This window comes from Salvia hispanica, chromosome 1 (assembly GCF_029641045.1).
Source record: "Salvia hispanica isolate PSC_SH4W2 chromosome 1, Shi_PSC_v1, whole genome shotgun sequence".
Taxonomy (NCBI): domain Eukaryota; kingdom Viridiplantae; phylum Streptophyta; class Magnoliopsida; order Lamiales; family Lamiaceae; genus Salvia; species Salvia hispanica.
In genome coordinates this window covers 1,661,754-1,677,165 of record NC_142692.1, presented here as the reverse complement: position 1 = coordinate 1,677,165, position 15,412 = coordinate 1,661,754, and the positions used below count along the sequence as shown (strand labels likewise).

Genomic DNA, 15,412 nt, shown 5'->3' with positions numbered 1-15,412 from the left:
CCCAAATTATTGGAAAAAAATTGATTCTATCTCTTACAAATATGAAAAAATTAGGGAAATGGGTTTATTATTTTATAATACTTGTTTCTGTTTTAACAAAACGGAATGAGTTTCTTTAATCCAAGATCTGACTATAGAGGACAGACTGATCAACAACAACGTACAAAATTGTCAAATAGAGTTATTTATTCAGTTGGCAAAGTATTTATGATATTAATTCAAAATATTGTTGGCTACTTCTAACGACATTGAATTGATGAATTAAATAATACACACAAGTAATCAACTTGAATTATGGATAATTAAGCATCACTATTTTATTATACTTTCATTTAATCTATTCAACGCAATTTCTTAATATCTATGCCCAAAAGTTTTGTATCAACTTAGTTGGAACGACGGAGGGAGTAATAGATTTCTTTATTTAGAAAAAGAGTAAATTACATAGCAGTCCCTGAAGTTTGAATGTTGCATGTTTGCAATCCCGAAAAAAATGTATAGCCTTCATCCGCGAAAACCTAACACAATTTTGCCATTGACATTACAATTGAGATGGTTTTGCATTTCAAGCCACGAATAAAGAGTATAAGAAATACCAAAGCTAGTTGTATAAGACTCATAAAAGTACCATAAAAGATGTAGTACCCATGCTTTTAATATAGCAAGCCAATTAACTAGAAAAGAAACTTAGCAACTTATCCTCCAACAAAGATCAATGAATGAACATCAACACTAAGTAAACAGTAGAAAAAGCAAAATACTCCTCATATTTGGGGTAAACAATACAGATTTAATAAATCAAACTTGCTGAAGGAAGCCATGATATCTCTCTCTGCCCTCTGTCTCAATAAACCTAGCAAACGGGAAGATCCGGCGGTGGTGGCTGCAACGTTTGAAGTTCTCCGACACCATTTTCAACGAGGAAAGCCATCGCCAAACCCCACGTGATATGCACATCCAAATGGCAATGCATCAACCACACTCCTGTTGGCATCCAAGAAAAATCACAAATCAGATAGACGAAAAGAGAAAAAAGATAAATTAATATGTTATCTTTAGAGATGTCAAATGTGCCAGACCGACTAAGACCAACTTGGCCCAAGCCTAGTCCACCAAAATAATTAGCTATACTAAAATTGTGTCCAGCTCAGCCCATTTGACAACTCTAGTTACGCTGACCTGGATTGTCAGCAACAAATCTGATCACGGCCCAACCACCAACCGGCACACTCGCCGTGTTCCTCATCGGCGGGTCCACCAGATTAAACTTGGCCGTGTCCTTCCTCCGGTCGAAATTCCCGAACCCCTCCGCCACGATGTAGAAATCGTAGCCATGGAGATGGATGGGATGATTCTCCGCCGTGAAGATACTCGTCCCCTGCAAAACAACCTGCACCGTCTCCCCGTATTTCAGCTTGTACACCTTCGTGCCCCGGGTCGGCTGCCACAGCGACCGGCTCACGTTGCCCGTGTAGTCGAACTGCCTGGGCGGCCTGGCCGGAAAATCGGTCGTGAAAACCCCGGGCACGCCCTGCTGGTGCGCCTGCAGGAGGGAGAAGTTTGACGGAAGCACGAACGAGACGTTGTTCATGCTGGCCGCAAACCGGGTCCCGTTCGGGCCCTGGCAGTTTCGGGCCCGGGCCCGCCCCGGGCACTTGTTGAGCCCGAGCCCGACCGTGAAGAAAAGGTCGTGGTCGATTTTTGTGGGGACGTTTTCGACTCGCCTCGGGCTTCGTAAGCTGGTGGTGAAGGCGGTGGCGGTGGCGGTGTCGTTGAAGGCGGGCATTACGGCTTTGACGGGCTTCGAGGAGGTGCATTTGCCGCGGCTGCAGGAGGAGGAGTATTGGAGGATGGCGGTGGTGGTGGTGTTGTCGAAGGGGGCGCCTTGGGCGCTGGCGTAGGCGCGTGCGGCGATGTGGTAGCGGTTGGGGGGCTGGTTGGCGGTGATGAGGACGTCGGTGGTCTGGCCCGGCCCGAGCATGATGACGGAGGTGGTGAAGGGCTTGAGGTACGAGGCGTCGGCCCCGACCACCGTCAGCTTGTGGTTGGCGACTTTGAAGAAGAGTTCTTGGTTCAGAGCGGAGTTCACAACTCTTAGGAGATTTGTTTCTCCGCTCTTGATTGGTACTATCACCGTGTCTGCGCCAGATTATTTCGATAATGAGACTCATATTTCACTCACTTATTTTATTTAGACTAATTTATTAAAAACTCGTGTAAAAAGTAAATGAGACTTTTAAACATGGACAGAGAAATAGAACTCTAACTTGAGAAACTGAAATTTTTTTCGTATTAGGTGTTTTGAGATTAAAAAGTTCCTTGAAAGGAAACCTTTTTTTTGTATTTTATAAAATGAAAATACGGCAATGCTAATGATGTGTTTAAAGAGAAACAGAAGCTTACGCATATTAGTATTGGCGTGTTTTCCTTTTATATAATAGAAAAAAAAAAATTCATCTAGGAATTTTTTTTTTGACCGAGAAACGAACCTTTGCTAGAGCAGTTGTATAGATCACCGGGCTGGCCGTTGATGGTGTATGCATCGGAGACGTTAGGAGCGGCTCCGGTTCTCGTAGCTTCTCTCACAACATCAATGGGATTTGCATCCCACCATTCACCTAATCATCACCACTAGCTGTTTCAGTACATCTTTAAGGGCTCGTTTGGTTTGCTTGATTTGATATGACAAGTTAAGATAGTGCGAAGATTTTATAATTATTTTTTACTTTATAAAGATTTTTTTCTCGACAAAACTAGACAAACCAAACAGACCCTAAGAGAGAGAGAAAAAAAATACCAAGAAGAAGGGGAGTTTCACGGTGGGGCTTAGGGAAGGGATAGGAGTCTCCTTGTTTAGGGCGAATGATGAGAGCTCCATAGACCGTGGCTCGGAGCCACGAGCTGTGGGCGTGCCACCAAAGAGTTCCTTCTTGTCCTTGAATCGTGAACCGGTAAGTGTAACTCTTACCGGGCCGGATGGGGCATTGGGTGATGAATTCTGGCCCATCAGCCCAAGCAGTTCTCATCTGCCTCACTCCATGCCTATTCCAACCAATATTTAATTATTTATAACTTAAGATATAATGTATGTATGTGAAATAGTGTGCATGCATCCATGCAATTGTTGCTAAATGTACTATACTATAATAATTGTGTACCAGTGGATGGTGACGTTGTAACGAGCTCGGTTAACAACGTTGACGACGAGGGTGTCGCCGTTTTCCACCTCCAAGGTCGGCCCCGGGTACATCCCGTTGACCGTGATCGTGTTGTGGGTTTTGCACAGCCTCTTCACTGGTGTTGATTGAACCTATTCACCATGATGTATATAGTTAGCGCGCTGGGCGTACATGATACTGATACTGATACGTTAAGGCGAGACCAGTCTTAGTTAAAAGCAATTTGTTATAGGAGTTGTTATTTTTTTTTAACTTGACATTTTCGACACGGGACAGCTCACACCTGAATATCTGAACGAGCAAAATTAAAAGACGAGCGAGAGAGTACTTACGACGAAATGATGACTATGCACTTTGGCATTTGCTAGGGGAGTGGTAATGAGGAGCAAGGCTAGCAATGTGAAGGCAAAGAAAGAGAGAATGTTGCTATTGCTACTCTTGTGATTGAATACCTCCATTTTTGCTTGATTTCTTTTCAGTGAGAGCTGATGTTTGGTTGTGTAGTGAGTGTCTAGTGGAGAGGAGAGGACTTCCTTTTATATACTACAAAATGAGAGAGAGAAAGAGAGGTTGTTTGAGGTTGGCGGATTAGGTTATGGGAGTGGAGGTAACTTAGTTCAACCTTGTGGTTTTGTCGGACTAGTTGTTGCACCCACTGTCGCATTAAAACTCAATTAAAATTAATTTCTCATTTCTTAATTAACAAGTCATTTTTGCTTCAAAAAATTACGGCATTAATAACAATAATTAATGTCATAGGACTTTCTATGCCGCACCATGCAGATTTCTCCTCATGCACGTAATTTATAATATATCAATATTATTTTTTATAAGATTTTTATAAATTTATATAAATAAAAGTTTCAATATATTTTTTAATATATTAAAATCGAATTAAATATAGAACAATGTTAAACGTGCGTCAAATGAGAGTGGTGCTTCCATAATGCAATGATATAGCTCTATACAGTTTAGAGCGTACAATCGGGAAATCTAATGACTATATATTACTAACTCCATCCCGCATTAGTAGTCACATTTTCTATTTACTTTACTATTTCTACACTTGAACTATTTATTAATTATTTTTATAAATCAATGCGGAAAAATAAATGTGACTCTTAATACCGACCCGAATGAGGTAGTACTCCCTCCGTTTCTTAATAGTTGAGGCGGAACTTTTCAGGTACGGAGTTTTAGAAATGAATGTTGGGTGTGTTAAATAAATAGATAAAAAAGTAAGAGAGAAGAAAAGGTAGAGAGAATAAAGTATAAAGTGAATAAAGTAAGAGAATAAAGTAAAAGAGAGTAAAGTAAGAAAGAGAAAAAAGTTACTATATTTGGAAATGACTCAACTATAAATAAATTTCCTGAAATAGAAAAATGACTCAACTATGAAGAAACGGAGGTAATAATATATAAATGGGCGGTTCAAAAGAAATGATCATCCTAAGTAGTGAACGAATAATAATAATTAATCCTTAACGAAATTCTATGAAACTAATTAAGGTTTAAATATTCTTCAAAACTAACGCCGTGTCAAAGGATTTAGTGACGCGGCTCCCAATCGTTTTTTATTATAAGAATTGTCACTTTCATTTTTACTTATATAAACAGTTAATACTTATTTAAAATTGCTGTCTTTTTTTTATTCAAAATCGTTGTAATTTATGTAAATGACGAGAGTCATAGACCAGTACAAACACACGAATTTTTGTCAACTACTTAATAAAATAAAATTACTGTGTGGTTTTATTAGGTTGACAACCGAATTCTGTTAGAGAAGTCCAAAACGACAAGTAATTAGACTAAACTAACTACATTTGGTTTAAGTCAAAAAAACACAAGCAACTCAAATTAAAATCATTAAAAATTAGTGGTGATGTCGGTTTTCTAGATTAAATAGTAATGTCGAAGATATAATTTTAGATTGATTTGTGAGATTATTTTAATCGAATGGTTGGCTATGATTAATTATCACATAATTATCCATCTAGGATTAAGCTGTGTGATTCAATCTCATTAACTAAACATACTACATATTTGTTCATGAGATATAATCTCGCAAACTAGACAATTAAAATATTACTTTTGTTTACTCCACTGAAATACCGTTAGGAGTTTGTTTTAGTAGCCAACGACGTTTTGAACCAACCAAATTAATAATTTTATAGTCCCTACTTAAGTGAGATTTAACAACCCACGATCATGTGGAGGTTGAAGAAAATCATTACATTTCGTTTACATCGAAAACAAGATTTTAATAAAAGAATAAAGATAAATATACACAATGTTCTTAATTTCTAAATTTAAAAAGAATTAAATTACAGATATACCCTTCATTTGATCTTTCTCCAATTAGGATTTTCTATCTTTAATAATTTAATCTCTTGATTGCACAAAACTCTAACATATGGAGAAATTGTTAAGGTAAATGTAAAAAATAGTAGTAACTAATTACTATAAGCATGATTTTTAAAGATATGTGCTAATTTCTAGAATCTAGACGTTGACAAATTGAGTGAAATGTTAAGTCACTTTGAACTTAAGATAAATGAGGACTCATTACAAAGACTTGGATAGTTCAACAACAAAGGAAATATGTGTTCAAGGTTTGGTAAATTTCACAATCGTGAACTTGCATGACAAAATCATTAAAAGAATCAAGTCGTTAAGCATAGTAGGAAAACCAAACAAAAGAGGAGAGAGAATGAGAGACAATCAACACCATTTGATAAAAGTAACAAATAAGCAAAAGTGTACTTTTAGACTTTGTGACATTCTATCTCCAAACAAAATAATTTGGGACATTAGCCTAAATTCTTGGTGCAATTATAATGAAGTTTTACTTTAACAAAAGTGCACGAGTGAGATAGTATTTCATTTTCTTTTCTTTAATTACTATGGACATTTTCCAAATGTTTGTACAATTTCATTTTTCTTTTTTTTATTTAACCACAGGTGTACCGAACCCGCGCCAAAAGGCGGGATCCGACAAATCCTGCTCGACCGGGCTTGCGGATTAAGGCCGAAAGTCTCCCATCAGGTGGCAGGGTTTGAACCCGTGACCTCATGGTCACAACAGCTCCGCACTGCAACCCGTTAGTATAATATTTCATTTTTTGTTAATAATGAAGGATTTAAGTCTATGGTCGGGAAATTGACATGAAAAGTGATCTATATCATTGTATTTCATGACACGAAGACTAGTCGAAATCGTTTGGTTACAAAAATTAATAATTTAGCAATTTATTTACATATATTAAAATTGATATGGCAAACAGTTAAAAATTACAAGCCTTCATATTTTAAATATATACTCCTTCCCACCAATATAGTCCAATATTTTTTTTGGATCTTCCAAAATATAACCTACTTAATTTCCTGATTTAATAATAATATTAAAAGATTTGTTTGCCCAAATAGCCTTACTTAGTGTTAATGGAGACAATAAACAAAGCAATAATTAATGGAGTATTACAGCAGAAAAATTGCACTCCATGTAAATATAACATACTTCAAAGAATATAAATTATATTTTCTAATGTGTTAAAATTGAAAGTTGACTAAATTGAACAGGAAATTGAACTGATTCCATATATTTGTAGTGATGAAACTAATTTTGATCAGTGCTACTTATCCGAGTACCACTCAACAGATAGCCTCCTGATGAACTCATCTGCATATGTGGATGTGTTCTTGAGGGAAGAACCTGCAATTTTCATTTATTTTGAGTTTTAGAGTTACATATCATATTAGATCAGAAACAATTCAATGAAATTACACCATAAGTTATTATCAAACCTGATATTCGCGTAACCAAGGTTCGGAAACTTGCAAGTTGATGGCCATTTTGTTGCTCTGCAGGTTGTTCATGCATGTCGCTAGAGGCTGCAACGGAAACATAAACATCAGTTTAACGCCAAAATAGGAACTCGGGAGCATCATCTGAGTGTCAATCCGAAGATCAAATATCGTAAAGAGCCATCACAAAAAGGTACTCCCACTGTTGCATTAGTTGTTTTTTCCGGCAGTTGAGAAGGCCAAAAAATTATCAGTTTTCAGCACGCCTTTTAAAAAACGAGCCGCAGTGAAGGATTGAAACAAAAAGAGCATAGAGAAATTGAGTAGTAGAGAATCATAAGTGGATCATGTCTTGTGGAAATGATTACCTGGAGGTACTGGTGATAAATCACAAATGGCGCCGAGTATGACAAAAGTGGCACCAGGTCTTTTGCAATGTCCCAAGCATCCAAGTTTGGAGCCGCGATTATCAAACTACAAAAGAGTAAATAATAGTAAAAAAAAACTAGACTTTAGACGATTTACCAAAATATTTTCACATAAGACAGAATTAAAAGAAACTGCAAGAAACCTGGAAAAGCCGTGTTCCTTCCAGTGTTTGATAGTCTCTGGGGGTGCCTTCTCACCAGCCTTGACAGTTTTAGCACATTTTGGAGAAGCAGCCACATTATTGTCGGTGTCCATATTCGTGGTGCTGATTTCCTCCATATTCACCAAATCTTTAGCTGAAGAGGACAGGGTATCTTTCTACACATAAGAAATCAGTCAGTTTGAGCTCAAATCGTTGGCGAAATACATAGAGCATGGGAGACTCCTCACACACATTTTCTTTTATACTACATTCATCTACAAGCTGGTCACTGGGTATTGAAATTTCGCCATTGGAGGGTTGTAACTCAGTGAGCGAAGCATGTAATATCCTGGACCAATGAAAAAGAACACAGATCATAATTGCTCACATAAGCCATTCAAAAAGATTTATATAGAGGGTGATATATTAGTTTAACATTGGACAGCAATTAGCACCTTTTGCAAGTCTCATCACTGAAATTGAACATCCGGACAATACTAATGGGTAACGGAGTGGTTCCACAATGTGGATTGCATACATAACCCGTTCCTGGAAAGATAACAAAATTCAGGCTTAGAAAGAGTTTGAATATGATGGAACATCTCAACAGTCTCATTTTGATGAACTTTTCCGGATTTCACATATCCATCTTTTGTAGTATAAGTCATCTAACATGGATATACAATTTGTTAACTTTTAACATAATTTTTCGCACAATTTTATCATAAAGACTAATGGCATTGAGTCGGTTTCAAATGCAACCTTAGGAGCAAGTGGGGAAGTCATTCAGAAGTCTGAAGGAACAAATGAGATTGAACTGAGGAATAACAAACCTCCCATCCGCTCTGCAACAGAGCCAGTAACTATACCCTCGAGCATATCAAATACAAGTACATTTGAGTGTGCAGTGACATTAGCCAAGGAAAGCAGAAGGGACAAGGTATCCACCCGCAAAAATCTGCCAACCAAAAATTGAAATTAACATTACAAGTATATATAGTGAGAAGCAATACTGCAAGGTATTTTCAGAAAGAGAGAAAAATGAGATGTGTATTTCAGTAACTAGTTTGTAATATTACCAATAAGATAGCATCTTTGAGCAATAGACAAGAAATGGAAAAATGGATTTAAATGTTGGCCTTAAGAATGAAACCAGAAGCCAAAAAATTACTATATCTTAGCCTAAAATAGCAAAGAGAAATAGAGATAGCTTTTATTTTTGTATTAAATGCACAATGTCACCTGTAGCTATGCAGGACCTTATTATATGATCATATGCATAAAACCCATACTGCAATGAGAAATAATGATGATATCCAAAATAAAGATGCATTGGAGCTAAAGTTAACAAGGTCAGTAACTTTCAATTCATAACCCTCTCTACACATAGTCGCTATTTAACTATCAATTTATATGCAGTCAAGCATAAAAATTGCATTGTTATAAGAGGTGTTGCAGTGGAACTACAACAACAGATGGGAGAGATGAATGCCAACCATATCTACCAAATCCGTATGTTTTCACATGATGCATGGATAGAGTGGAACTTAACTTAATGCAATAATTGCTCTTCTCACCAGAAAGAGATACTCACCCAATTTTCTCAGCATGTTTCTTGAAATATGCTTCACAGATGCTGTAAAGAAAAAAAAAAGGGAGTCGACCATAAGAATTGGATGGTCAAAAAAATGGGAAGATAAAAAGTAAAACATTCAACTGCTTGAAAAGTAGCTTTAGAACAATCAATGAATTATTCTCCTGGCATGCCAAAATGCCAAAAATATAATTTCAAGTGAGATGATAAAAAGGGTCCATTTATGTCATGTCACATAGCTCTAGCCTCTGAATGATGTTTTATTAAGATGAGCTAAAATGTCTAAAATAAATAAATTAACTAATTAAACTAACCAAATGCAAAAGGTAAGAGGGCAAAATTAGAGAATAATCTTGAGATGAAATGATATTCTTTTACCTAGGCATCCAAGCCATGGAAATTAAGTTGGAGGTTAGTAATGAAATTGTTTGTAGCACTTTCCAAAATTTATGAGCAATCAGAAAGTCCTCATTTTAAAATTATTTTCAGTGTTAACCACACAAATTATGCAATATTGTTTACATTATGATTTGACACACTTGAAAATCTAAGGAAGCACGAAATCAACCTTCTTGCAAATGGACGTCTTAGAAGTACTCTTGGCGCATATTTTTTCTGCTTTTTAATGCGATATTTTTCCTGCAAAAAGACGGATATCAGTTTGAGTTTGAGTGTAAAGTATTTTTAATCATATTAATCAAGCACCTGTGAAAAAGCTGTTTTCTTTTCAAATGTCGCACTGTTTGCAATAAGAGCCTGAACTATTTCATCACCAGTAGCTCCCTTTCTGAAAATAAATGCAAATTCTCAGTCAGAAATGAGGTAATAGAGAAGTAATATAGTTTAAATTGATTGATGAAAGCAAACCCATAGAGATCAAAAGTTGCAGTCAACTCAAAGCAAAGTTGCATTGTGGTTGACTATGATAAAGTTAACTTACAAATCAATTCAACATATGATACTACCACACCCATTCATAATCATAGAAACGAGACACAACTTTTGTTCCCCAATAACACAGTTTGGGAGAAAGAAAGAAATCCAATAACAGATCAATCTCTTCAGCAAAAGTAACTAGCAAGTGATGTGAAGTCTCAAACAGCATTGAATCTGAAGATCGTGAACTAGAACAATTAAAAAATGAAACAGCATGTCTTTTATAGATGTGATTACAATCATAACAGAAATATGCATACGTCAAAGCAATATAACAGTTGAAAACAGAGGATGGTCAAAACCTACAAATGTAAAGCACATGACACGTCAAATGTTATAATGCAGTGTGTAGAATTTAAATATGAAAACATGACACTTTACTTGCGCATGCCATCTATGTCTTCACCCGTGAGAGACTGGGCTGTGTTATTATCAACTAATGCACGATTATCTCTGCACTCCTCCATAGTTTGATCATCCGCTTTCTCGCTGAGGCCATTACCTGATCAGAAAGTGCTGTCAATACATAACTGAATTATAAGAAGGAAGCACAAACTAAATAAATTGCGTAGATAAACTACACATCACCAACTTCCACAGCAGCTTGATCCATAGTCTTAATAAATTTATTTTTCATCTAAAAATCATTTTACAGATACAATTTTTAGGGGAAAAAGGTGTTGTTTTATGCAATGAATCAGCTGAAACAATCTTCACCAGTTCGATATTACTTTGAAACTGCCTCCATAAGTTGAAAAGTACAAACTTTTTTAACACTTCTAAAAATTATAAATAACGCAAATTAAACCTTCTGCATTTGGAGCAATCGGGGCTAGAAATGGTCCCTCTGCGCCAACCTCCACCTGAAACGAAGACCCAAACGGGCACCCAATCAAAGGCTGCAGAGAGCAATTCTTGTCTCCTATCTTTACTTTCCTAAAGAGCAACCAACATGAACAAATTGGAGTGAATTGTACTAATAGTTTATAACTAATGAACTCTTATTTGACTTGAAAGCTTACGAGCCGGCAGTGAGGCGAGCAAAAAGCACTCGATCGCCGTCGTTGATGTCCAGCAACACACTGCAGCCATCCCAGGTGATTCTACTGTTCTGACTCCCGCTCGAATTTTCTTCTGAATTGTTCGGCGACATGATTTTACTTGTGATGAACGCTCGTTAATCAGGAAAAAGGAACAATCTTGAATTGAAAATAGGGTGAATCAGGTCGGATTTGAATCGCTGAGGTTTTGGGAATTTGGGCGCAAAAGCTTGAAATCAAAACCCTAACAAACGGGTACGTTGTCGTTTCATATTGGGCTTTAGATATAAAGCCCAACCATTTTTTCCTCCAAATTTATACTCATATTGAAATTTATTACTACTAGTTGTTCCACATTTAAATTACTAGTTTTTATTTATCAAAACATAATACGATTTTAACTACAGAATAAATTTGTAGGAATATTATTTAAAAAAGGAGAATATAATATAAAGGGTGGTTTTATTTGTCTAGTTTCAGATACTTCATCCGTTCCATGTTAATTGAGTCCTTTTGTAATAAAAATATAAAAATTAAATAAAAATTTATATTTCTTCCAATATAATTGAGTCATTTCTATTTTTGGTAAAAAAAATAATCATTTCTCTTACTTTATTCTATCTCCATCTCCCTTACTTTATTCACCATCCACTTGACACAGTATTCTTAATCTCTATGCCGAAAAGAAATACATCAATTAACAAGGAACGGAGTGAGTATTTAGTGGTGACAGATAGTCTATATTGGTATTGCCTTCTAACAAACTTCCTCTTTTCTTTTTTAGTTTCAAACATAACCCTAATTATAACCTACTCACGTGCCGCCACTGGCCCGGTTTCGTCACCGACGTCATTGCTAGCTTGTGCCTCTTGACCTAGGGGTAGTGATTTGGGTACCCACACCCGAAAATAGTCCCGACTTCCCACCTGATTGGGTATCAAATACTCGATGCGAGTATTCAAGTAATTAATTTACAAAAAGCTACACCCTTGTCATTAAAATAATTTATAAATAACTCAGTCCAATAGCCCTAAATCTATTTTATTTAGAAACATCTTAAACTGCAAATCGAGTAAATCAGTATACTCAATGCCGGACATATCCTAAATCATATTACTTGATCTCGTAAAATCAGCTATCAAGTAGTACTAGTATATAGTATTCGGGGATAGAGTACGAGTGAACCTGATCCCCGACCAAGCGTTTTCCCACACCTATATATCCTGACCCCATCCCACACGCGGCTCTATAATTTCTCCATATGACCATATGCGTATACGCATACCGATATACGTAATCGACTGAAGTATATATTCCCGATATACGTAATCGACCATATGCGAATACGCATACCGGTATATATTACCAAACGACAAATAAGGAGTAGTTTCAAATTCAATTATTCCCGATTTGATTCTATCTATAAATTCGGTTCTATGTATGATATCATTGAGATGGATATATAATGATTTTTTCAGGCCACATTATATTACCACTTACCATAAAAAGCTGGGCACTAATAATTCCTTGCACCAGTTTTAATTAGTTCAATACTATTGCAATAATTAGTCAACATCATCACCACATTCATCTGTTCGTAACTGACGAGATTAATAAATTATTACAAAACAACATTATTAGTTTTAGAAAAACTCAAGAAATGATAAGCTTTTCTGTTAAGAATGGTACTATAGTCCTCGTGTCAAATTCCCAGTAAAAAAACTCACCTTCAAAGTGAAGTTATTGCTAAATTATTAAACCATTAATTTTAACGTTTTTGGGAATTTAATCATAATTTTCTTATGATAAATTGAGTTGTGAAAACCAGTCTTATCTTGTTAAATATGTGAAACAACACTTTAGTTTATAAAAAATAATTATTGTAATGTGTAAAAATCACGCAAAAAAAACATTATTTTATGCGTAAAGTATCATAGAAATGACTAATTAAAGAGTATTGTTATGCATAAAGAAATATTCTCGTTTGAAAATCAATCATAACTATCTCTAGCAATCAAGATTTATGAACTAGATTCATGATTTCCAATTAAGTGACACAGTAAATATGATTTTGATTCTGATCTCCCGACACATCATACATTTAATTAATTGGTTTATTTTAAATTAATTATTTGAGACTTAGATATGATATTTAAATTTGTGGCCAACTCTTATTCTAGGTCCCTTTACAAGAAAAAACACACACTTTCGAGTAAAAGGGCTTTGTTCTAACCATGTTGATGTACAAGAGACAAACTCCTATTCCACTCATATAAGTAATATATATTCTTTTGTAGTGTTTCCTTATTTATTCACATAAACTGGTAAATTATGACGGCTTCAAATTAAAGTTGATCGACAAGAAACGGCTGGCCTAATTTTTTTTTAGAAAAAGTTAGAAAGTCGAATAAAATTAATTAATGCTTGTTAATATTTCTTTTTTAGAGTCATTGCATGCAATCAAAACACAAATAGATTTAATAAAATAGTACTTGATTATATTCTATTCTATTATTTCTATTCGAAGTCATAGTAATTAAGGAAATGTACGTAGACAAATTAAAGTTAATTAATTAGTACTGCATATTATCAAAAGTTAACTCATATGCTCGTCACTCTCAAAATACTATGTCTTATATTTGTTGTACTCCATAAAGGAATTGGTGAAGATTGTATAGATCAAATAACTCTATATTTCGATAAGTTAATAATTTTTAAGTTGGTTCTCTTGTTTGATTATAACATTGATACTTTCATTAAAAGGCTACATCAATTGTGACACACGAGGATGTTTGGTAACCAACGTGGAGTCGTGCCCCAAGGAGAGAGGTCGTTTGGTAGCCAACTCGAAGTGGTGTTTAAGAGCCAAAAATTAGCGAATAGAACAGTAACAATGCAAAAGTAGTTTAAAACACGACCAAAAAAAAAAAAGACTAAATCAACTAATTGGCAAGAGCACATTAACGCAATAAATCTTTTGTCCTGAAAATTAAAACAAATATATTGAGGTTTATATTTTCATATTTCCAAAAATAGAAAGAATTATAACTTCTTGTAGTGTAAGAATCTAAATAACCTTTTTTATTTGATTATGTCTTACCACTTCCAAACTCACAAGAGACTAGACAATACTTCCTCTGTCCCGTTAAAAATGAAATATTTTTCTTTTTGGTCTGTCCCATTAAAAATAAAATATTTCTAAAAATGGAAACAATGTTATTTCTACTTTTTCTTCTCTTTTACTTTACTCTCTTCTCATTAACTCACAAAATAATACTACATAAAATCTCGTGCTGAAAAGCAAATATTGCATATTTAATGCGACGGATGAATTATTATACAAGCCATAAAATAGGAATGCATATTTTCATTATCATAACGTATTCCAAAAACATACATACAAATGAACTCATTTTCCAAAAGTGAACAATCCCTCAAATTAAACCATAATAACATCAGATTTCCTCGCATCACAATCCTGCGAAGATCTATTGAAGAACTCAATGCAATCGGAAATAGCCTCATTGTAGTGAGATTTGGAGTAGTAATAGGAGCTGCACGACGTCTTGGGCGTCTCCACCGCCCAATTATCACACGATCTCCGCCTCGGCGCCGCCGCCTCCGACGAGCCGCCCCTCGCCGGGAGGCCCCGGGGGAAGATGAGCCGCATTATGATCTTGCGAAACCTCTCCAACAATTTCATGCTTGAAAAAAAAATATATGGATTTTTGAAATTGAAGAGAAAACCCTAATTTGGGATGTAATGAGCATACTCACATGAGCTCCTATTTATTGATGAATGTTTGGAATAGTTTATTATGGGGTTTTATTTGTTTTTGCGAGATGATAATGGGGAAGTGTAGCACAATCATTTATGTCGTATGGTGGAATAAGAGGAATGGATTTGTATCTTTGTGACTCAATGATCGATGTTAGTTAAGATGTTGCACAAGGCATGTGATCAAATCATTTGCATGCCTTTTGGCCTCTATTTGTTAATGTATAAACAAAAACGTATTCTACACTTTCTAAAATATGCTTTCTCCGTCCCGGCTAAGATGACACATTTATTGGTAAATGGAGTCCCGGCTAAAATATACTCTCTCCGTCCACGAATAGGATTCCCGTTTTTCCATTTTAGTCTGTCCGCAAATAGGAGTCCCGGTTCACTTTTACCATAAATGGTAATAGGGTCTCACCTTCCACTAACGATAAACGGAGAGAGCAGTTAAAAAAAAAAAAAAAAAAAACTCATTTCACTCGCATTTCATTTAATACTAATATACAC

The 15,412-nt window shown here is 35.6% G+C and overlaps 2 protein-coding genes across 2 annotated transcripts; both read right to left on the bottom strand.

The window, feature by feature from the left end:
- Positions 1–593: 593 nt before the first annotated feature.
- Positions 594–3,677, bottom strand: LOC125218218 (laccase-12-like). The gene is made up of 6 exons (XM_048119850.2): positions 3,512–3,677; positions 3,159–3,310; positions 2,798–3,042; positions 2,490–2,618; positions 1,180–2,139; positions 594–984 (listed from the first exon to the last, which is right to left on the bottom strand). Exons 1-6 carry the CDS (start codon positions 3,635–3,637, stop codon positions 854–856), a joined length of 1,743 nt encoding a protein of 580 aa, XP_047975807.1. The 5' UTR covers positions 3,638–3,677; the 3' UTR covers positions 594–853.
- Positions 3,678–6,647: 2,970 nt separating this feature from the next.
- On the bottom strand, positions 6,648–11,387 carry LOC125219001 (eukaryotic initiation factor 3 gamma subunit family protein). Its single transcript, XM_048120838.2, has 13 exons — positions 11,107–11,387; positions 10,893–11,020; positions 10,466–10,586; positions 9,854–9,935; positions 9,717–9,787; positions 9,149–9,190; positions 8,388–8,512; positions 8,010–8,103; positions 7,807–7,903; positions 7,555–7,730; positions 7,352–7,457; positions 6,984–7,070; positions 6,648–6,891 (listed from the first exon to the last, which is right to left on the bottom strand). The coding sequence occupies exons 1-13, from the start codon at positions 11,235–11,237 to the stop codon at positions 6,796–6,798; spliced, it is 1,356 nt and encodes a 451-aa protein (XP_047976795.1). The 5' UTR covers positions 11,238–11,387; the 3' UTR covers positions 6,648–6,795.
- Between the last annotated feature and the right edge of the window lie 4,025 nt (positions 11,388–15,412).